The 22643-nt window shown below is 46.2% G+C and overlaps 1 protein-coding gene across 1 annotated transcript in view; it reads right to left on the bottom strand.

Moving 5' to 3' along the window:
- Nucleotides 1–1980: 1980 nt before the first annotated feature.
- The window catches only part of UBE3C (ubiquitin protein ligase E3C), a 103689-nt gene continuing 83026 nt past the window's right edge, over nucleotides 1981–22643 (bottom strand). Inside the window, exons 20-23 of the mRNA XM_058660652.1 lie at nucleotides 18028–18216; nucleotides 17866–17932; nucleotides 9421–9551; nucleotides 1981–2195 (exon numbers count right to left, since the gene is read on the bottom strand). Of these exons, the coding sequence (XP_058516635.1) occupies nucleotides 2025–2195; nucleotides 9421–9551; nucleotides 17866–17932; nucleotides 18028–18216 (558 nt within the window). The 3' untranslated portion in view covers nucleotides 1981–2024. The remainder of the gene's footprint in view (nucleotides 2196–9420; nucleotides 9552–17865; nucleotides 17933–18027; nucleotides 18217–22643) is intronic.

The following is a 22643-nucleotide window of genomic DNA, read 5'->3' as shown; positions in this document are numbered from 1 at the left end:
GGCAGTTCAGCTTACCCTCCACCTTAAAAAAGTAGCCTGTGTTCCCAGCAAGTCCACCTTTTCCCAAAGATGTTGAAGGAACTCCTTGGGCTGCCCACATCGCTTCAAGCTCTGCTCCCCACCCCCACACACTCTCGGGTGCAGAGGCTGATGGCTCCAGCCTGGGTCTCAGACTGGCGGATGCTGGCAACTGTGGGCATCTGGGACTGAGCCAACAGCTGGAGGATCTCTGCATCTGCCTTAGCTTACACACAGAGCTCTTCCTCAACAACGTAAGCTCAGCGAAAGCCCCGAGAGGCACCTGTTACAGCTGCCTGCGCTGGCCTCTAGGCGAGTGGTCATGAAGACAAACAGCAGGTGGCAGGGAGGGCTCGAGGTGCCAGCCCTACACAGCTTCCAGAAGGTGGCGGATGGCGTCTGGGAAGCATCGGCTACATTCCATACCGTACTGAGGGCACGCAAACACCTGGGATACGCCTAGCAAACATTTACAAGCTGTGGTTTGACCAAAGCAGAATATAACTCAACATAATGATTTGGGGTAGGACTCCAAGCACTCTTGGGAAAAAAAAATTTAATGCAAGTATTAAGCCATTAGAACATACAAATAAATAAATAAGCTCAGACTCGCTGAGAAAAAAAAAAAAAAACCACAAATAAGTATAACTGTTTTAGTCTCAGACACTCCATTTCTAAAATACTAATACACAAATTAACCAATAAAACATTCAATGTAAATGATCTAAAATAAAACCAAATACAAAACCTAATTGTTTTATTTCTGTGTATCAAGACTACAAATACCATTTAAACACTTAATTTATTATTCAAATTCAGAAATTATACATTTTGTTTTGATAATGGTCATTGTCTTAAAAGTGTCATTCCTCCCCCCTCCCCGCCCACATTTAAAAGTATATTGCTAATTCTGGTCAATTACCCACGACAGCCCGCGGAGCCTCGAGTGATGGGGGGGAGCCGAGCCAGGGTCCTGAGGCCTGCCCCCTGCGCCGGCCCAGCTGGCGCCCTGTATCCTGTCTGCCTGCAAAGGCTGCTGCCCCCGCAACAAGGCAGCTCCCGATAAAGTGCCTTACAAAGAGAGGCCTCATCTTCCTCTCTGAATGTGTGTCAAAGCAGAGGGTGCCAAGGCAGGGAGAGTCACCCTCCAAATATCCAGGAAGACTAGCTGGTGCCACCCAGCGGTGAGGAGGGCGTGGGAGTCACAGAATGCCCCAGCAGGTGTCAGGGACAAAAACGCAGCCCGCTACTTTGGTTCAAACGGCTTTAATAGATGCTACAGTGTCTCTTCTCCCTCGGGGTAACACATATGTCACGAAGCTGCAAAGACTCCACCTTCCCCAAAGCTCCCCAGGCACAAAGCAGAGGCAGAGAGCGACAAACCAAGGCCCCGCTCACGTCCACACACGGCAAGGTCCACACCGTTATGACACAGTCGGCAGCCGGCTGAAAACAAGCATGCTAGTCCCGCTTGGTGCAAATGGCTTAAACAGCACGACAAAAGATGACTATTGTTATCAACTTTTCCAAACCTGCCCACTTTCTGGGAAAAGGCAACAGAAAACAAATGCCTTGAATTTTACCAATTAGGATTGTAAACAGCCATGTGAGAAGCAGTGGCCCCTGGAAGTGAGGTCTTGGCCTCTCAGACCCTGTCTCCCGGCAGCCCCCGGGGCCCCGGCCGAGCTGGTGAGCAGCGAGCTGTGGCTGCGGAGGGCCTCCCGCTGGCTCGGCAAGGCCAGGGCTTCATCTTTGGTTAAGTCCACTGAGTTGCCACTACTCTAAAAACTGTGCTCCTCTTGGCAAAACTGCTAAATTTAGCCACATGGCACGTCATATTTATTAGTTGTATATGAAAAGCAATGTCCACCTAAATGAGAGACCACGTTGAAATAAAAATCACTGGAGAAATGGAGGCGAGCTGTGGCGTCCAGCCCGAGCGTCCCATGGTCTGGGGAGGCGCTGGTTTCTGTGCAGAGGGTCGGCCCCGCTCGGCCCCGCTCAGCTCAGCTCAGCTCGAAGCCAGCAGCACACTCAATGGCATAGAGCAGTTTACTTCGCAGAAGTGTCTCGTCATAGAATTCCGGGAGCTTCAGCAGGTTCATGCAGGTGCTGGCCGTGGGCAGCCGCTCCAGGTCGGAGCCTCCATTGTGAATGCAGAACGCAGGATACAGCTCCTGAAACACAGCGTGCACAGGGGACAGGGTGAGCGGCACGGCCTTCCGTCCACTTGAAAACACACTCAGAATCAGGCACCCTCCCCCGAGCACATGCTCAGTGAGCTCTGACTGTGCCAAGGACCACACGCCGCGCCTCGGGCACAAGGGAATCAGGAATAGGGAAACAGAACCTTCTCGGGACGAGGCTCTCGAATGGCTTTCTTCTTGCTTTTTAAAGATTTGTGTAAAAATGTGAAGGGCACAAAGCGCACAAAGCAAAAAAGCTGGCTTCTATCTGCTTGTATTTCAGAGAAGGACAGACAGCTCCAGGGAGGAAGGACAGGACAGCGGGGAGGTGTCAGTCAGTCACCTGCAGGAACCTTCAGCTGGGGTTTGACTTAGCAACCATCCATGCAAATGATCCACAGAACAATAAAGCAAACTCAATAATAATAATAAGCCATCTCTAAACACTGACAGCAAAATGAAGCAAGTAAAGCCATCTGACAAAGGCAAGTCACGATGTGTGACAGACCTGCCAAGAAACCTCAACTCCATGCAGAAATACTGTCAGTAAATTACCATCACAATGCTATGTGGCTAGTACGCAAGTAAATGTTCAAGAACTATCAAAGAGCCTGTACCTGCCGACTGCTGGGCTAAGGCAGTACATAACAGGAGCAGAGCTTACCATTGCTAGAAAGACTCACACAGCAGGGCCCGGCGGCGTGGCCTAGTGGCTAAAGTCCTCACCTTGAATGCCCCGGGATCCCATGTGGGCGCCGGTTCTAGTCCCCGCAGCTCCACTTCCCATCCAGCTCCCTGCTTGTGGCCTGGGAAAGCAGTCGAGGACAGCCCAACGCTTTGGGACCCTGCACCTGCGTGGGAGACCTGGAAGAGGTTGCTGGCTCCTGGCTTCAGATCAGCATAGCATCAGCCGTTGCGCTCACTTGGGGAGTGAATCATCGGATGAAAGATCTTCCTCTCTGTCTCTCCTCCTCTCTGTATATCTGACTTTCCAATAAAAGTAAATAAATCTTTAAAAAAAAAAAGTCAAACAGCAAAAGCAAAGATAAAAAAGAAGATGCTGGATAACGCATCGGTTTTTCTGAAAACTGGCAAATAAAAAGAATTAAGATTGATTTAATGGGCCTGGCACGATGGCCTAGTGGCTCAAGTCCTTGCCTTGAACACCAACACGATCCCATATGGGCGCTGGTTCTAATCCTGGCAGCTCCGCCTTGGGACCCTGCACCCGCGTGGAAGACCTGGAGGAAGTTCCTGGCTCCGGATCAGCGCAGCATCAGTCGTTGTGGTCACTTGGGGAGTGAATCATCGGGTGGAAGATCTCCCTCTCTGTCCCTCCTACTCTCTGTATATCTGACTTTGCAATAAAAATAAATCAATCTTAAAAAAAAATAAGATTGATTTAATCTTTGATGTACAAAGTATTCCTAAAAGTAATCAAATGGTTAATGAGAAAAAGCAAAATTTTCTTTAAAATAGAAAATTCCTGTTGACAATTGAAAAAAAAAAAGATATTATCAGAATATGGCTATTTTTGGACCATATCCACGAACACTCTCAGGCAGTAATAATAAGGATCATGGGAATTCTGAAAGCCCAGCTTACTCGCAGCCTGGCACAGAGGCCTGAGAAGCACTGGTCTCCCGTGCGGCTCTGAGGACAGGGCGGGTAGACAGTTTCTGTGCTGTGTCTGCCGTAGAAGAGCAGCCCCAATCGGGATCTGCTAGACACTGGCTCCGTTCACGCGACACACAAAGCCCCAGTTCCTATCACCTGGCAGAACAGTGGGAAGCTGAATCTAGAGCAGATTTTAGGAGCTGGACCACTCCAACTCAACGCACAGAATATGGCGTGATTCTATCAGCTGCTAAACAAATGTGAGGAGGATAGACAGATCTAGAACATCTGAGCATTGATGATAACAAAAAAATTATTGATCTTTTCAAAAAAAGTTTGCTCACTTTCAGAGACAGAGATAAAGAGATCTTCCATTTCCCAGTTCATTCCCTAGATGTCCGTAGCAGCTGGGGCGCCTGGAACTCCAACCAGGTCTCTCACATGTCCAGCAGGGGCCCAAGGACTTGGTGCTTTCTGGGATGGATCAGCAGGAAGCTGGGCTGGAAGTGGAGCAGCCAGGGCCCGAACAAGCACTATAATACGGAACCAGGGACACCAGGTGAGCCAACCAACACTTCCCCCGTTATTTTGTAGGATATATAAATATTTACTTAATTTTTATTGGAAAGGCAGACAAACAGAGAGAGGAGACAGAAAAACCTATTTGTTGGTTCACCCCCCACATGGCCACAAGGGCTGGAGCTAAGGCAATCGAAGCCAGGAGCCAGGAGTCTCTTCTGGGTCTCCCACGCGGGCACAGAGCACAGAGTTCGAAGGCTTTGGGCCATGCTTGATTGCTCTCCCAGGTCACAAGCAAGGAGCTGGACGGGAAGTGGAGCAGGCAGGACATGAACCTGTGCCCATATATGACCCTGGGCATGCAGCATGAGGACTTTGACCACTAGGCTACTGCGTCGGGCCCAAACACACTGTATTATAGACACCTACTAACCCCTCTCAGGAGCAACCAATACGACAGTATCTAAGCGCTTTAAATGCGCATGCAGACAAGAAATTAGGAGTATGTATGGATTCCAACTTTTTGCACCACACTTTTAATTTCACTTTCCATAAACTTTTTTTTTTAAAGATTTATTCATTTTATTACAGCCAGATATACAGACAGGAGGAGAGACAGAGAGGAAGATCTTCCGTCCGATGATTCACTCCCCAAGTGAGCCGCAACGGGCCGGTACGCGCCAAACCGATGCCGGGAACCAGGAACCTCTTCCGGGTCTCCCACGCAGGTGCAGTGTCCCAATGCATTGGACCGTCCTCGACTGCTTTCCCAGGCCACAATCAGGGAGCTGGATGGGAAGTGGAGCTGCCAGGATTAGAACCGGCGCCCATATGGGATCCCAGGGCTTTTAAGGCGAGGACTTTAGCCGCCAGGCCACGCCGCCGGGCCCACTTTCCATAAACTTTTTAAAGTGTCGTTATAATATTCTCCTTCAGCAACATCTTCCTCTCAGACATAAAGATCCCAGAAATTTGTGGTTCATGTGCTCCATTCCAACCCCCAGTACAGGCACGGAAGACGCAGCCCAGCCCCTGACAAGGTCCTCCCCGAGGGCACACTAGGCGATGTCTAAGGCTGCACTATGTCAACTGCCATTTTTTTTTTCTGAGTCACTATCTTGGAGAGACGGGTCTGCAAGGGCGGCCGGGGCTTTGCACATGTTTAAGTACCCTGCTCATCGCCTTCAGAGATGTACCCAAGAAACAGAGAAGTAAGTGGCCATCTACACACTGGGATGCCCATGGTGTCAGAAGCAAGGAACACCGGCCTTGAACATGAGCGCCTGCAAGGCCCCTGTGTAAGCCCCGACCAGGCCAGTCCGGAGCTCTGGAGCACTGCACACGACACCGCGACAATCACTTCTCCATTTCAGGTTCACCATTTGCACTTTAATTTCCTTACTGAATACATCTGAAGGGTTGGGGGAGAGAAGGGAGAGAGGAGAAGAGAGAGAGGAAGAGAGAGAGGAAGAGAGAGAGGAAGAGAGGGAGACTGATCTCCTATGAGCTGGATACTTTCCAGATGCCCAGAGCGGCCAGGGAGGGCCAGGCTGAGTCCAGCGGCCACGGCCACGGCCTCCCATGGTGCGTGTCAGCAGGAAGCCGAATGGACAGTGGGGCTGGGACTCAGACCCAATTACTCTGATATAAGACGTAGGAATCCTAATAACCTAACCATTGGGCCAGCTGCCCACCCTAAAAGTATATGTAACAATTATATGCATTTGTATTAGTTTATGTCTATAAATGTGGATACAAACACAAACATAAAGGAAGGTGGCGTAATGTTGCCTCTTTCTTTTCAGTTAGCTACAATTTCTAACTGTATACGATGAAAACATTCGTTTTGTTACATGAGAAGAAACTGTAACAGTATAATGGATATTAAAGTGGAAAATGGATAACAGGATTGGAAACCTTCTCAATCCAGATGGAAACACCAGGCTAGCCAGGGCACCCAACCAGGAGGAACCACATCGCAACGGGGCTCTGTTCCCTCTGGAGGCTCAACTTAGCAGCGATTCATCCCGTGGAAGGGAGCAGCCCGAAGTGGCGCAGACACTCCCACGACTCCTGCTGCCACACACAGATGAACAGGATACAGACGTCACTTAAGACACGTATGAGGTGCCTAATATGTGCTATAACCACTGTCCTGCCTTCCCCAATTATATTTTAGAAATCACTTTAAATCTCACAAAAAGGTTAGAACAGAAAACAAAGGCAAAACCGCAGTCCAGGAGCCTTGATACGCTCGCAAGGAAAGCACCGTTTCTTTGGAAGTCAAGGACCTCCCAAGGCACGGGCTGGGAGAGCTGGCGGAGCCACCGGGTAAATGGAAAGTTGCAAATACATTTTGCAGTTAAACGTCACATCTTAGTGGTTCCTTTTTGCCCCCACACAATGTTAACTGAATTCCTAGTTGGAGTCTTGAAAGTGAAAAAATGAAATGCTTCATTTAATTCTGAGTTAAGGGCACCATTTTGTTCATAATTAAGTACAGTACAGTGAGCATTTGCATTCATTCAGACAGTGAAAGATCATCAATTTATTATGTGGCCTGATGGTAACTTAACAATTTGCTACAGCACTTTAATGATTTTTCTGTCTGTAACAATTGCGTTTATTAAATATATTCAACTTTAATGAGCTTTAGCAGGTGTTATTCTTCTGCAGTAATCTGGCTCTAAGGAGTTTCATAACTTTTACATTATGCTTGCCTGCCTTTGCTATTTATAGCACAGTTTCAACCGAAAGACATTCCCTTCTTATAAGTCTGAATTAATTAGGGCAGCCCTTTCACTAGGCATAATGAACGGACTGGAAAGCCTCAACACGGAGATTTTTCTCACACATATGACACATGCAAAAGGGTCTGTTCTGGAAAATTCTTAATTAAAATTTGTATTTATGTTAAACCTTTGAAAAAAATCCACAACAGGGGGCCCGGCGGCATGGTCTAGCGGCTCAAGTCCTCGCCTTGAAAGCCCCGGGATCCCATATGGGCGCTGGTTCTAATCCCGGCAGCTCCGCTTCCCATCCAGCTCCCTGCTTGTGGCCTGGGAAAGCAGTCGAGGACGGCCCAATGCTTTGGGACCCTGCACCCGCGTGGGAGACCTGGAAGAGGTTCCAGGTCCCGGCATCGGTTTGGCGCGTACCGGCCCGTTGCAGCTCACTTGGGGAGTGAAACATCGGATGGAAGATCTTCCTCTCTGTCTCTCCTCCTCTCTGTATATCCGGCTTTTCAGTGATAATAAAATCTTAAAAAAAAAAAAAAAAAAAAAAAAATCCACAACAGGAAGATGATCACATGGCTCCAAAAGTATTTTCCATGGTATGATAATCCAACTATGATTGCTCAGGGATCACTATCCAGGGTGAGAGAACTTCCACTATGGCTGTAGTGTGGTTTTTAAAAGCTAGCGCAGGCCCCGCTCTGCCTCCCTCCAGGCAGGTGACACACAGACTGGCACAACAGCAGGTGGCACTGCCAAGGCGGAGATGGCTCTCAGTACTCTGAACCACACGGCCCACGGGGCTCCATCACCACCTGTCGGAATGTGCGGAGCCCATTTACTCAGAGTCTTCATCTCATGGCAGCGACATCACTGACACTAACTAATGAGCCTGGAGCCTGGAAACCTCTCCATCAACTACTGCTTTGATAGGAATGGCCTTTCTTGACACCACTTCTCGGGGAGAGGGGAGGGTTACTGATTTTTTATGTGAAAGTTACAGAGTATGGGATGGAGAGAAAGATCATCCATCCACTGATTCATTCCCCAAATAGCCAGAACGGTAGAGTTGGGCCAGTCCGAAGCCAGAAGCCAGGAGTTTCTTTCGGGTCTCCCACATGGGTGCAGAGTCCCAAGGCCTTGGGCCATCCTCTACTGCATTCCCAAACTATTAGCAGGGAGCTGGATTGGAAACAGAACAGCCTGTACTCGAACCAATGCCCATATGGGATGTTGGTGCCACCGGTGGAGGATCAGCCTGCTTTGCCACTGAGCTGGCCCCCTCACATATTTAAATTTTTATCTTTAGGTTTAGGAGTGGTTTTGAGACAAAGCCACTGAAAGCTGTCTCTCATAGTAAGTAGGCACTAAAATGGCAGAGGCCCTGCAGGACAGGCACAACAGCACTACCGAGAGCCAGCACCCCGACTTCCCATTCAGCAAGTCTACGTGGGACCTCAAAACGCCCATTTCCCTCAACATCATTCTTTTTTCTTGACTTCTTGGTTTTTGTCTTGATTCTCCCCCCAGCCTGATTTATTTATTTGAAAGGCAGATGACCGAGAATGAGAGGGAGAGCCCTTTCTCCTGTCAGGGCTGGACCAGGCTTTAGCAGGAGCCTGGACCCAGGTCTCCCAGGCAGTGGGCCATCATCACTGCTCTCCTACATGCATCAGCGGGGAGCTGGATTAGAAGCCTGAATGACAAAATTCACACCGGAATTCCAATAGGGGATGCTGGCACTGCATGTGGTGCTTCAACCTACATTCACTTACTTATTTTTGTCTTATCTGAAAGGCAGAGATAGGTGTGAGAGGAGGCTGATGGTGAAAGAGGTTCACTCCCCAACTGCCTGCAACATACAGGGTCTGACCAGGCTAAGTTCGGCGGTTCAGCATCCTCCACCAAGGTGGGACGGACCGGAGCACCGAGCCATCACCTGCTGCCTCCCAGGGCATGCAGCAGAAGGAATCCAGAATCCGAAGTGGAGCAGCCAGAACTCGAGCAGGCACCGTGGAAGAGGCACAGGCAATGCAAGTGCTATCTTACTCGCTGTGCCAATCTTGTGCCCAAACTCACGTGAGCACTGAAAAGAGCCTAAGATGCATGATGGAATTCCATCACAGACAGTCCATCCAAATGGGGGGTTTCTTCAAAGATAGTTATAGTCATAATTCAACTACCTGAGAATACGAATAGGACAACACCAAACAAAACCAGCACTCGGACACACACGTAATAACTGGTACTTGTACTTCTCTGAAAACAAGTAATGCTATTTGATTATCTAGTGTCCTTGCTAGTTATAATTTGTTTTTCAAAGTAAATGGTATGAAACTGTGTACCTTAAATCCCAAGAGAGGGGGTCGAGAGCAACTTGTCACAAACTTGAGCAACTTGCGCTTTTCTTCATCAGTGAAACCTTCCACAACCCTCCAGAAGAGTTTGATGACAGGATGATCGGCGGAATACCCTCCTAGGCAAAACCAAAGACACACGTCACCCAACAGAACTGCAAAACAGAGCTCTCTTTTTAAAACTTTTACTTATTAATTTTATTTGCAGAGCTCGCAAAGATGCCAGGGCATAAGCTCTACTCACACATTCCCTAACACACAGCACGGTGCTTGTGGCTGAAAGCCAATTCTAAAGAAACACCGCCCTTCCCAATTCCAAGGATCAGAGAAGAGCCACAGTAAGGAACACTCTCAAGTTACTTGTGTGCTGCTAGAACACTGGCAGGAAACACACTGCAAAGAAGTCTGACTTTTTTGATGTATACTAGCATTTAGGAATTAATAATTACTTATCAGACCCCTAATTAAACCCAGGATTCATATATGGTCACACACCTAAAAAATAGTATATTTTGGTATTTTAGCTTTAATAAATCCATCTTGCCAGTATATGATCTTAATGCGTATCTTAATCATGTCTCCTTTAGATAATAAGGAACAGATCATGGCTAGCAACCACCCCAGCATCTGATTAGACCAGTTTTTAAAATGTAGTATCAGCTACTTAGAGCTTTTAATCTAGCTAAGTGCTTCCTAAAACTAAAATAATTGCTATATATTGTTCCCTCACTGTCAATACGCTACAGAAATAACATCAATAAAATATCTTAAGTGTACTAATTGACACAAAAATGAATATGATAATATTTTAAACCTGTTTACTGGAATAGCTAAGAACATTAAAGGTACAAGCTTTCAGTGCAGACGGAGAAATGCAAACAGCTCATGACAATTTCTTGGCAGAAGGAAGGTTAGATTGATTTCATTTTCTTAAACGTATGACTCGATGGTGGGGACAACGTGACCTTAGGTATTACTTGCCATTATATATATAGTTATAGAGAATGATATAAATAAAGGCATACAGACACATATAGAAATTTAGAGAATGATATAAATAAATAAAGGCATACAGACACAAATACCTATGTGTATGTTTATAAATGCTGAGAGGAGATTTTTGGGCACATTTAGTCACCAGAACAGAGGAATGGGGTAGGACTTTCTTTGTTCCTTTAACAATTACACAGAAAGACTGCGTAGCAGTGAAGGAGAGACAGGGTGGTTGGGATGGAGGGGCCAGGGCAGAGACACCAGACAGAAACTTCATTCACCGGCTCATCCACAACACGGCCAGAAGGGCCCGGTGTGGGTCAGGCTGAAGCCGGAAGCCGGAAGCTCCTGGGGGTCGGGGGCCTTAGCCTGTGAGCTGGTATCATCCAGGACCTACATGGCACATTGGCAGGAAGCTGGACTGGAAGCAGAGGCAGGCAGCCCAACATCGGATGTGGCTGTCCCAAGTGGCAGCCTAAGCTGCCGTGCTGGGATCTCCATTCCTTTTCGATCACGGTTAAAATATAGAACATAAAAGTTGCCATTCAATCTATTTTAAAATGTACAATTCAGTGATGTTAATTGCATTTACATTGCTGCTTATTTATTATTATTTTTTAATATTTATTTTTTAATTGGAAAGTTAGATATACAGAGAGGAAGATCTTCTGTCTGTTGATTTATTCCCCAAGTGAGCACAATGGCTGGAGCTATGCCTATCTGAAGCCAGGAGCCCAGAGCTTCTTCTGGGTCTCCCACGCAGGTGCAGGGTCCCAAGGCTTTGGGCCGTCCTCAACTGCTTTCCCAGGCCACAAGCAGGGAGCTGGATGGGAAGTGGGGTCACCGGGATTAGAACCAGTGCCCATACAAGGAGCATACAAGGTGAGGACTTTAGCTGCTAGGCTATAGTGCTGGACCGTACATTGCTGTTTAATTGCTACTATAAATGCCCAAACAAAACCTTTTCATTATCCCAAAAATAACTCTTATAACCATTCAGAAGTAATTCCCCACTTCTCCTCTCTCCAGCTTCCAGTAACTTCTAATCTACTTCGTCTATGAATCTGCCAACTTGAGGTACTTCATATAAGTAGAAAAATCTAACATTTGTCCTTTTAGGTCTCCCTTCATTTAGCACATTTTCAAGATTAACCATGCTGTAACATGTATTAGAACCTCTTCTTTTTATGATTTTGTACTGTGTGTCTATAAACAACTATTTATTCATTCATAGCCGGTGGTCATAGTTCATAACGCTGCCATCAACAGTGATGCTGCTATGGGTGTATAATACAAACTTGGAGTACTCGCCTTCATTTTCCTTAGGTAATTACTTAGGATTGCTGAGTTACAGAGCAATTCTAAGTCCAGCTTTCTAAGGAAATACCAAAGTATTTCCCATAGCAGCTATCATTCCTATGCCTACGAGCAACGGACTACGTGGGGTCAATTTCTCTACATTTCTCCAACACCTGCTGCTTTCTTCTGCTTTGGTATATTGTCTAGCATGCAAGCTGCTGGCATCCCATCCTAGAGCGCCTGTGTCCCATGTCTGACTCTGGTTCTAGATTTTTTTGGGCACAAACCCTGGCAGACAGCAGTGACTGCTCAGTGAACTGTGTTCCTGCCATCCATATGGAAACCTGAATTCCCGGCTCCTGACTTTGGCCCCAGACCAGCCCCAGCCACTGTAGGTTTCTGATAACTGAATTAGAGGTTAGAAGCTCTGTCTCTCAAAGCAGTAGTGAATCTCTTAATAAACGTGCAGTAGGTTCTCACTGTGGCTTTGACCTTGGTGGCTTGTGATGCTGAGCATCTTTGGTGCTGTGTGTATTCACGTCCTTTCACCATTTTCAAATCAGGTTGTCTTTTTTTTTTTTTTTATTAAGTTCTAGGGGAATTTACGTATTCTGAGTAATAGACTTTTGAAAAATACTATTTTTTTTATTTGAAAGGTAAGAGTTACTGACAGAGGAGACAGAGGGAGAAACCTCCCGTTTGTTGGTTCACTCCCCAGATGTCTAAAATGGCCAGGGCTGTGCCGAGCTGAAAGCCAGGGCCCCAGAACTTCTTCCCAGTCTCTTTTGTAGGTACAGAGGCCCAAACACTTGGGCCACCCTCTGCTATTTTCCCAGGAGCATTAACAGAGAGCTGGATCAGTAGGGGAGCTGCTGGGACTTGAACCAGTGCCTATACTGGAGGTCGGGAACTGCGGGCAGCAACTAGATTCACATTAGAGAAGTGATTTGCAAAACTGTGCTCTTATTCTGTAGAATGCCTTCATTCTGCTGACTCTGTAAGAATCTACTTCCGGGATGTACGTTCAGCCTACCACTTGAAATGATGCCTGCAACACCTGCGTCTCCAACAGGTTATCTTGAGCTTAAATGCCAGCTCCACTCCTGAATCCTGCTTCCTGCTAACGTGTGCCCCTCCCCGCAAGGAGGCAATATGATGGCTCAAGTGGTTAGTCCTGCTATCCACAGGGTGGATCTGGAGCGAGTGCCCGGCTGCAGCTAGGACCTGGCCCAGCTCTGGCGACTGCGGTCATCTGGAGAGTGAACCAGCAGACGTGAATTTTCTGTCTCTCTTTCTCAAAACAAAAAAAATGACTAAAAACAAAACAAAAACATAGATCTTTCAGATCTATGCATTTTTTTTTCCTTCCGAGTTCTGCACCTTAAACTCTGATCCATTTCCAGTTCTTTTTGCATATTAGAGGGATATAGCTTCTATAGCTTCATTCTTGGCAAAATGTTCTACATCTATCTAGCTGCAAACTCTTCCAAGGAGGCTCTAACTGACATTGCCACCAGTCAAGAGGGTTCCAGCTCCTTCACATACTCACGAACCTTTGAAACTGAATCTGTTAATTACTGCCATTCTAGTGGGGGTGCTGTGGCACCTCACTTGGATTTAATTTGGACAAATGGTGTAATACATTTCTTCATATAGTTGCCGACAACTTATCTGTGTTTAAATTTTTTTTAAACTTATTTGAAATGCAGAGCTACAGAGGGAGAAGAGAGAACGAATCTTCAACGTGAAGGCTGAATGGCCCCAACACTGGGGCTGAGCCAGGCTGCAGCCAGGAGTCTAGACTTCTTCCAGGTCTCGCCAGTATGTGCACAGGCCCAGGTACACAGGCCACCTTCCACTGTCTCCCCAGATGCACCTGCAGGGAGTTGGAACTGGAAGTGCAGCAGCTGGGTATCGAACTGGTGCCCATATGAGGTAGCAGTGGTAGGCAGAGGTTTAATTTGCAGTGCCACAGTGCCAGCCCCTATACATTGTCTTAAGTGAAAATATCTTTTTAATTTCTTTTGACCATTAAAAATATTTATTTATCTATTTATTATAAAGTCAGATATATATATGTAGAGAAAAAGTCTTCCATCTGCTGGTTCACTTCCCAAGTAGCCACAAATGGCTGGAGCTGAGCTGATCCAAAGCCAGGAGCCAGAAGCCAGGAGCTTCTTCTGAGTCTCCCACATTGGTACAGGGTCCTAAGCCTTTGGGCCATCCTCAACTGGTTTCTCAGGCCACAAGTAGGGAGTTAGAAGGGAAGTGGAGTAGCCAGGATCTCAATGCATGCAAGGTAAGGACTTTAGTCACTAGGCTACCTCGCCAGGCCCTTCTCCACATTTTCTAACTGGACTGTGTATCTTACTATTGAATTTGAAGAGTTTTCCACATACTGTGACTGTAAGTCGATCATCAGCTAAATGGCTTATATGCGTTCTCTTCTATATGTAGCCCATCTCTTCATTTTTAAAAGTGTCCTTTGAAAATCAAAAGCCTTTAAATTTGAGAAATCAGAATTTTAAAATTTCTTTTTCTGTATCATGCTTCTCTGGTGCCTCAATTAAAAATTATGACTAATTCAAAGTCAAGAAAAGTATCTGTTGAATGCGTCATGTTTTCTAGTTTTAGTTCTGATCCATTTTGTATTAATTCTGGGGTTTAATGTGAAATAAAAATAAGCCACTTGCTCTGAAGTAGATATTGTTGCAGCACTAATGACTGTGTTTTGGAACCTTTCCTGCTGGTCACTTGGTTACACACCTACACACTTGCCTTTGAGCTCCCGATTATATTTCTTTTTTTTTTTTTAAGATTTATTTTATTTTTATTACAAAGTCAGATGTACTGAGAGGAGGAGAGATAGAGAGGAAGTGGAGCTGCCGGGATTAGAACCAGCGGCCATGTGGGATCAAGGCGAGGACCTTAGCCACTAGGCCACGCTGCCGAGCCCTCCCGATTATATTTCTATTGATCAACACGCTCATCCTGGTGCCAACGTCATGCTGCCTTGATTACCGTGGTTTTACAGTAACTTTTAAGTCAGACTGGAAGTCCTTCAACTCAGTTGTTCCACAGTACTGGTTTGGCTATCCTAGATCCTTTGTTTCTAAATCAACTTTGCTGATTGTTACAAGAGATCTTGCTAGGATTTTGATTGGGACTGCACTGAATTTATAGATCAACTTGGAGAAATTACTTCGACGATACTGAGCCTCCCAAACCATGAAAACAGACAGCTTCTTTCGTCTTTGTCAGGATGAAGAAGCTCCTTTCTAGTTGTTCTGCTTCTGAGCATGCTCACCCTGAACGGATGTGGGATACTAGCCTTGGATGCCTTTCCTGTCTATTTACTGAGACGGTCATCAACGTGGGCTTTGTATGTGGGATATACTATTAATACGGTACATCACGTTAAATGGATTTTCAGAAGTCAAACCATGCTTAGCCTACTACTTGAAATGCCCACATTTCATACTGTAGCCCTGGTCGCATCTCCGATATTCCATTTCTGGCCCCGCTGTCTGTCAGCGCACGCGGAGGCAACGGAAGACAGCAGGAATGCTCAGGTCTCCGACACCTACACGGGAGAGGTGAGGAGCTTCCAGCAAAGGCAGCTCTCCTTTCCTTCCTTGCTCTCCCTCTCTCAGAAAAATTAATTTTATTTTTAAAAGATTTATTTATTTAATGATTTATTTATTTTTATTGGAAAGGCAGATATACAGAGAAGATCTTTCGTCCATTGATTCAGTCCCCAAGCAGCCACAACGGCCACAGCTGAGCCAATCCTAAGCCTGGCGCCTCTTCCGGGTCTCCCATGTGGGTGCAGGGTCCCAAGGCTTTGGGCTGTCCTTGACTGCTTTCCCAGGCCACAAGCAGGGAGCTGAATGGGAAGTGGAGCTGCCGGGATTAGAACCAGCACCCATATGGGATCCCGGGGCGTTCAAGGCGAGGCCTTAAACCACTACGCTACTGTGTCAGGCCCATGATTGACTGATTGATTGATTTTATTGCAAAGTCAGATATACAGAGAGGAGGAGAGACAGAGAGGAAGATCTTCCGTCCAATGATTCATTCCCCAAGTGAGCAATGGCTGATGCTGCGCCCATCCAAAGCCAGGAGCCAGAAACTTCCTCCAGGTCTCCCACACGGGTGCAGGGTTGCAAGGCTTTGGGCTGTCTTTGACTGTTTTCCCAGGCCACAAGCAGGGAGCTGGATGGGAAGTGGAGCAGCTGGGATTAGAACAGGCGCCCATATGGGATCCCATTGAGTTCAAGGCGAGGACTTTAGCCGCTAGGCCACGCCGCCGGGCCCCAGAAAAATTAATTTTAAACAGCCTATTTTATATGCTGCTGGGTTCAGTTTGCTAATACTTTGTTGAGAAGTTTTATACTGATGCTCATTAGGGACAAGCAGTAGTAATTAACTACTGTTCACACTAGTTGCACTTATCTTTGATATCAGACTGCTGCTGACCTCCAAGGAGAGGCTTGTGTCTCCTCAGCTAGCCCTGTCTGCAAATGAATGGCGGGGTGCCAGTTCGGGTTCCCTGTAATCCACTTATGTTTCAGCCCCCGTGAGGCCCCCGAGGAGCAGTGGGTGACAGCCCCAGCACGTGAGCTCCCGTCACCATGCAGGAGACCTGGATGGAGCAATGGCGCTTGGTCTGAGCCAGGCCCAGCCCTAGTGTGGTCATCTGCCACAGCACCAGAGCTAAGACTAAACCTTCAGACAGCCTGAGGAGTAGCTGTGCACATAATAAAAACAGGAATTAAAGGGTCATAATTTCAAATTATTTTTGATATGCATATTTAAAAATCTGTAGATTTCTACAAAGGAGAAAAGGTTAAGAATATACCTTCAATTTTGTTCAAGACATATACTGCTATTCAAACGCTTTAAAAAGTAATTGAAGGGTAGATGTTGTGGCACAGCAAATTAGGCCGGGGCTTTCGATGCCCAAGTAACTCGCAAGAGGACCAACCAGTCTGAGTCTTGGCTACCATGTCTCTGAGGGCTGAAGTGACTGGGCTGCTGCCCCCCACCTTAGAGACCTGGAGACGTTCCCAGCTCCCGGGTGTAGCTGGGCTCAATCCTGGCTGTTACAGACATTTGGGGAATAAACCAGTGGACTGAAGAGTGCTTTCTAACTTCTCTGTGATCCTATCGGTGAAAAACAGACTTCACACACAGGGGCACATACAGAATCCTGAGTTAAACCACGACAGGGCACGTGCTGTGGCAAACCAGGTACAGCTGCTAGGTGCATTCTGGCATCCCATCGCAAGCTGGTTCAAGTACTGGCGGATCCACTTTTCACGCAGCCCCCGCCCAGCCAGGTACATTCCGCTTTTTGAACCATGTAAATTACCCAAACAAAAAAATAACATTAAAAGTAATGGCTCGGGCCTGCTGCGATGGCCTAGTGGCTAAAAGTCCTCGCCTCGAACACGCCGGGATCCCATATGGGCGCCGGTTCTAAACCTGGCAACTCCACTTCCCATCCAGCTCCCTGCTTGTGGCCTGGGAAAGCAGTCGGCCCAAGGTATTGGGATCCTGCACCCACATGGGAGACGTGGAAGAGGTTCCTGGCTCTTGGCTTTGTATCGGCGCAGCCCCAGCTGTTGCAGTCACTTGGGCAGTGAATCATCAGATGGAGGTTCTTCCTCTCTGTCTCTCCTGCTCTGTAGATATCTGACTTTCCAATAAAAATAAACAAATAAGTCTTGGGGGGAAAAAAGAAAATAATAAAAAAGTAATGGTTTAACTGGCTAATCCTTCCCTCCAGTGTCAGGTTCCCATACAGGTGCCGGTTTGCGTCCTAGGCACTTCACCTCTCAATTCAGCTTCCTGCTTGGGGCCTGGGAAAGCAGCAGGGGACTGTCCAAAATTTTGGGACCCTGTACCCGCGTGGGAGACCTGGAAGAAGCTCCTGGCTCCTGGCTTCAGTTCGGTTCAGCCTCAGCCATTGTGGCCATTTGGGGAGTGAATCAGCAGACAGAAGATCTTTCTGTCTTTCATTCTCTGTGTAAAGCTACCTTTTTAATAAAAATAAACCTTTCAAAAAAAAAAAAAGGTATCCTGCAAATATGGCCATTTATAACATTTTCAGGAAGATAACTAGCGATGATAACATACCTGAGTAATTGGTAAAAGACTTTAGGTCCTCCAGACTTATGGGAACTTGTGCACCAGAAATTAACACCTGAAAAAAAAAGTTCAAACTATAAAATCTGAGGCGGACTGTGACAGAGTGCATTCCTCTCCAGTGATCAAACACGCATAATGAAATGTCCGCACCTGAACTTCCTGCTGATCAAACATGCGCAGCCACTCTAGACTGACGACGTTGGCCAGGCCCTGGCGGAAGGCCAGGCAGTGGGGGCGGATCTGCTTGTTGAGCCTGTAGTCCGCCACCAGGTGGATGTAGGCGATGCGGTTGGCACTGGTGACAGGGATGTCCTTCCCACCAAATTTCAGCTCCACCACCTGTGAGTGTAAAACCGAGGCTCTGAAAGTTCTCCCAGACGACTCTAGGGTCAGAGCCCAGCATTCATCCACATATAAAACAGAACCGCTGAAACACGCCATCACATGCAGAGTCCTAGACCACCACCCAACCCTACGGCAATCATGAACATCATATTCGAAAAAAATTAGTAGCCACAAGGGGTAAAGAGAGGAACCCCAGCCCTGGAGATAATATAACCCATGGAATTAAGGCGATAGCTCCAAAGCTGTAGTACACCCCACTTCCTCTTCCACTGAAGAAAGACGTCCTCCCTCTGCTTTTCACATGAACAAGAGCAAGTTCCTAACCTTCTGACTGATCAGATGAGGAGTTCAGCCGTCCTTTGCCTGGCCGCCTGAGTAAGCCTCGTTTATCACTGCATCTCCTCTCTGCTGCACTGACTATTTAGAGCCTAGCAGTCTGACCCTAACTTTGAGATAGAACCCACATAATGTAAAGACATCCATTAGCCCAATTCTCTACAGTAAGGGAGTAATGCTACTAGCTCAACAAGGTTCCAATCACTCCAACCCAGAAGCCATTGCCTCTTCAAAAGACAGCCTTGTTTGCCAATACTGACCAGAGAGGTTTGTTTAGGGAAATTCCAGGACGGGGACCGAAAGTACCTCTTCCATGTAAACCTCCCAGACCAACTGGTGCCCACCTGGACAACACGAATTCCTTAAGAGTGAGGCAACACTGATCAATCACAGGAGCTGGTCACGTGTCTCAGCCCCAATTACAATCTGTAAGAACCCTCACCGTGAACACGTCCAGGGGTCAGGAATTACAATCTGTAAGAACCCTCACCGTGAACACGTCCAGGGGTCAGGAATTACAATCTGTAAGAACCCTCACCGTGAACACGTCCAGGGGTCAGGAATTAAGCAACAGTTGCCCAGCTCCTTGTTCTGCACTTTACAACAAAAAAGTTTTCTTTTACCACTCCATTATCAATGATTGGCTTTCTACATGTTGAGTGAGTACCCAATTTGGGGGTTTTATAAAAACTTCAACTAGTTTGGGGGGGTCGTTTGACACCAATTTTATCACATAACAGTTAAAAGAAATACTTTTGACTTTGCATTTCTATAATATAATTATCAAAGCGTTTTAATTAAGATTTAAATGATTATGATAACAATGAAAGAAAATTCATCAGTTAATTTCATACACACATATTAACATTCTACTGGTAACACAGCCAGAATTTACAGGCCAAAAACAGAAGTGAGGGTGCAGATCCGAAAATGTCCCTGTAAACAACAGTAGTGTGTAATGAGAAAAGACCCATGGTGTGGACTCCAGCTGCTGCTTTCTCCCTTCAACACAAAGCTATGCAACAGTCATGTTGTCCCTAGAACTTCTTTCCTCAGTAAAATTGGGGTATTTGCTTTGTCTACCTTGGAAATGCTGAATAAGTGAATTTATACACAGCAAGCTGACTGGTTAAACACCATAACTTAGAAAATACCCTAGTTTTCTATTTACTAGTACTTAAAGGGAAAGGCAAAATATACTGGAGATGTTACGGCCCAGCCAGTTGAGCTGCTGCCTGCAATACTGGCACCCCTGATCATTAGTTACTCCATTTGCAATTCCACTCTCCACTAGTGCGCCTGGAGAAGCACCACGGAAGTCCTGGCATACATGTGGGCCCAGACGCAGTTTCAGGTTCCTGGCTTCAGCCTAGACCAGACAAACACAATCATCTGGGAAGTGAACCAGAAGCTTGAAGATCTCTCTAAGTCTGCCTTTCAAGTACGTAAGTAAGACTTAGGACAAAAAATAGACTAACTGAACTAAGACACTGCAGGCCGATCATATTTATAAGGAAACCATCACAAGCAGAGAACAACAGGACAAACTGGGCTTAACACATGAGAAGTGGTGGGAAAGTTTGAGGGAAGAAAGAAATTCTTACAGGGTAGATTATGAAAAAAGCAGCCGGCACTTCTGTGACTTTGCTGTTGGCCTTTCAGTCCGTTAGTAGCTGTTACAATCAGAATAACAAGACAGTACCTTGCGTTCGGGCAATGGCATTTACAGTACAATTTCTTACCATATTACAGAAAAGCCATTTTCACATGTGCTCAAGAGCCTCACTTAAAATATCCCAAGCTGACATTACAGGGCATGGTAGTTTCCTAGTTCTCCTTTCATAAAAGTTGGGTAATTTTCAGCGTGGGTATGAAATTTATCCCATTTGCTTCCTTTAATGTTACACATTTAAATGAAGAGTCAATTATTCTTACTAATTCATTTCTTAGTTTGGGATCCATCAGGACTAGGAATGGGCTTTCAAATCCATTGTCTTCATTCTGATTAAAAGTTGTGTCCATTACCTTAATTCCTCTGCTTGTACTCAGCTGACAGTCTATCTGTTAACCAAGCCTCCTGAGGCTGGTTATTATATTCAATATATAAAACACCACCCCTTTCCTCTAAATGGATTAAGGCAGGTAATAAATGACGACGCACTGGTGTGATTTGGAAGACAAAAAGGGCTGGCGATCAGTTAAGGGAACTTCCAAGCCTCCAAATCACCCCATTTAATCAAAACAAACCGATATTTCAAACACACCTCTTTCAATTAAAAACCCTTTCTTGAGCTGAAAAATCAAAACAACTAAGTACCCTTAAAAAAAAAAAATCCATGTCAAATAATGCTAAAGCTTGAGGTTTGTGGGGGCATATTTAAAGACCCTTGAACTGCTCTGGAGCTCTGTCGCCTTGAAAGGACTGCTGTTCCAGCACCTAGGGTGCTCGGCACCTTGTACCCCACCCCTTCTGAGAGTTTAAGACAGGTGGAGGAAACTGATGTCAAAGTCACACAGCAAAACAGCAGAACCGGGGATGGGGCCAAGGCTTCAAGATTCACGTGTAATCATTTTATTCAAAAAAAAAAAAAAATTTGTAAGGCAAGACAGAGAAGAGATCTCTCGTCTGCTGGTTCACGCCCCAAATAGCCATAATGAATGGAGCTGGGCTGGTATGATGCCAGGGGCTTCATCTGGGTCTCCCATGGGGATGGCAAGGACCTAAGCACTTGGGCCATTTCCCACTGCCTTGCCAGGGTCATCAGCAGAAAGCTGCATAGGAAGTGGCGCAGCCAGTGCCCAGAGGGGACACAGGAGCTGCAGAGTTTAGCCTACAACACCACAGTGCTAACCCCAAGTGCAATCCTTTCTACATAATAAATGATTATTAAGGATTTTCAAACAATTCATGGGAAATATGAATTCTAAAACTCTACTTATAGATATAAATTTTAGCACCTAACATTGGTTTTAATTTTGCTCTTAAAAAACTTAGAGAATTTTTTAAATGATTTATTTATGCTATTTGAAAAGCAGAGTTACAGTAATAGACATCTTCCATTTTCTGATTTTCTGCCCCAATGACTACAAAGACCAGGCAGGAGCCAGGAGACAGAAGACATTTGGGTTTCCCATGTGGGAGCAGGGTTCAAACATCTGTGTCATCTTCCACTACTTGCCCAGGTGCATCAGCAAGGACCTAAATCAGAAGTGGAGCAGCTGAGACCAGAAGTAGTACTCACATGGGATGCCACCAACTCCTGTGCACAACATGAGCCAGTCCATGAACTTGTATGTCCTTCTTAAACCCTTAGAACTTTCCTTTAAAATTAGCAGGCCAAAATTCTCAGTTTCTAATGAACAGACCATAACTAACCACACTGAAGAGACAAAGCAGACAATAATTCACATTACTGCCCACAGTGAAATATTTGCACATTATACTTAATTTATTTATTTTTATTGCAAAGTTAGATATATACAGAGAGGGGGAGAAACAGAGAGGAAGATCTTCCATCTGATGTTTCACTCCCCAAGCGACTGCAATGGCCAGTGCTGTGCCGATCCAAAGCCAGGAGCTCTTTCAAGTCTCCCATGTGGGTGCAGGGTCCCAAGGCTTTGGGCCGTCCTTGACTGCCTCCCCAGGCCACAAGCAGAGAGCTGGATGGGAAGTGGAGCTGCCAGGATTAGAACCGGTGCCTATATTGGATCCTGTTGCATTCAAGGGGAGGACTTTAGCCGGTAGGCCACCACGCTGAGCCCTCTCTTTTCTTTTTTAAAAAAGATTTGTTCACTTTTATAGAGCTGAGCCAATTAGAAGCCAGGAGCCAGGAGCGAGGAATCTCTTTCCTGATGTCCCACAAGAATGCAGGGGCCCAAGCACTTAAGCCATCCTTCTCTGCTTTCCCAGATCATAGGCAGGGAGTTGGATCAGCAGAAATGGAGTCACTGGGACATAAACTGGTGTTCACATGGGATGCTGGCATCACAGGTGGAAGATTAGCTTGTCATATCACTGCACCGGCCTCAGCAGTAAATTTCTCAATTTTTCTAGTTAGACTCTTCAGTATAATGATCCCTATATA

The sequence above is a fragment of the Ochotona princeps genome, chromosome 2, assembly GCF_030435755.1.
Source record: "Ochotona princeps isolate mOchPri1 chromosome 2, mOchPri1.hap1, whole genome shotgun sequence".
Classification (NCBI taxonomy): Eukaryota; Metazoa; Chordata; class Mammalia; order Lagomorpha; family Ochotonidae; genus Ochotona; species Ochotona princeps.
This window is presented reverse-complemented; position numbering and strand designations above follow the sequence as displayed.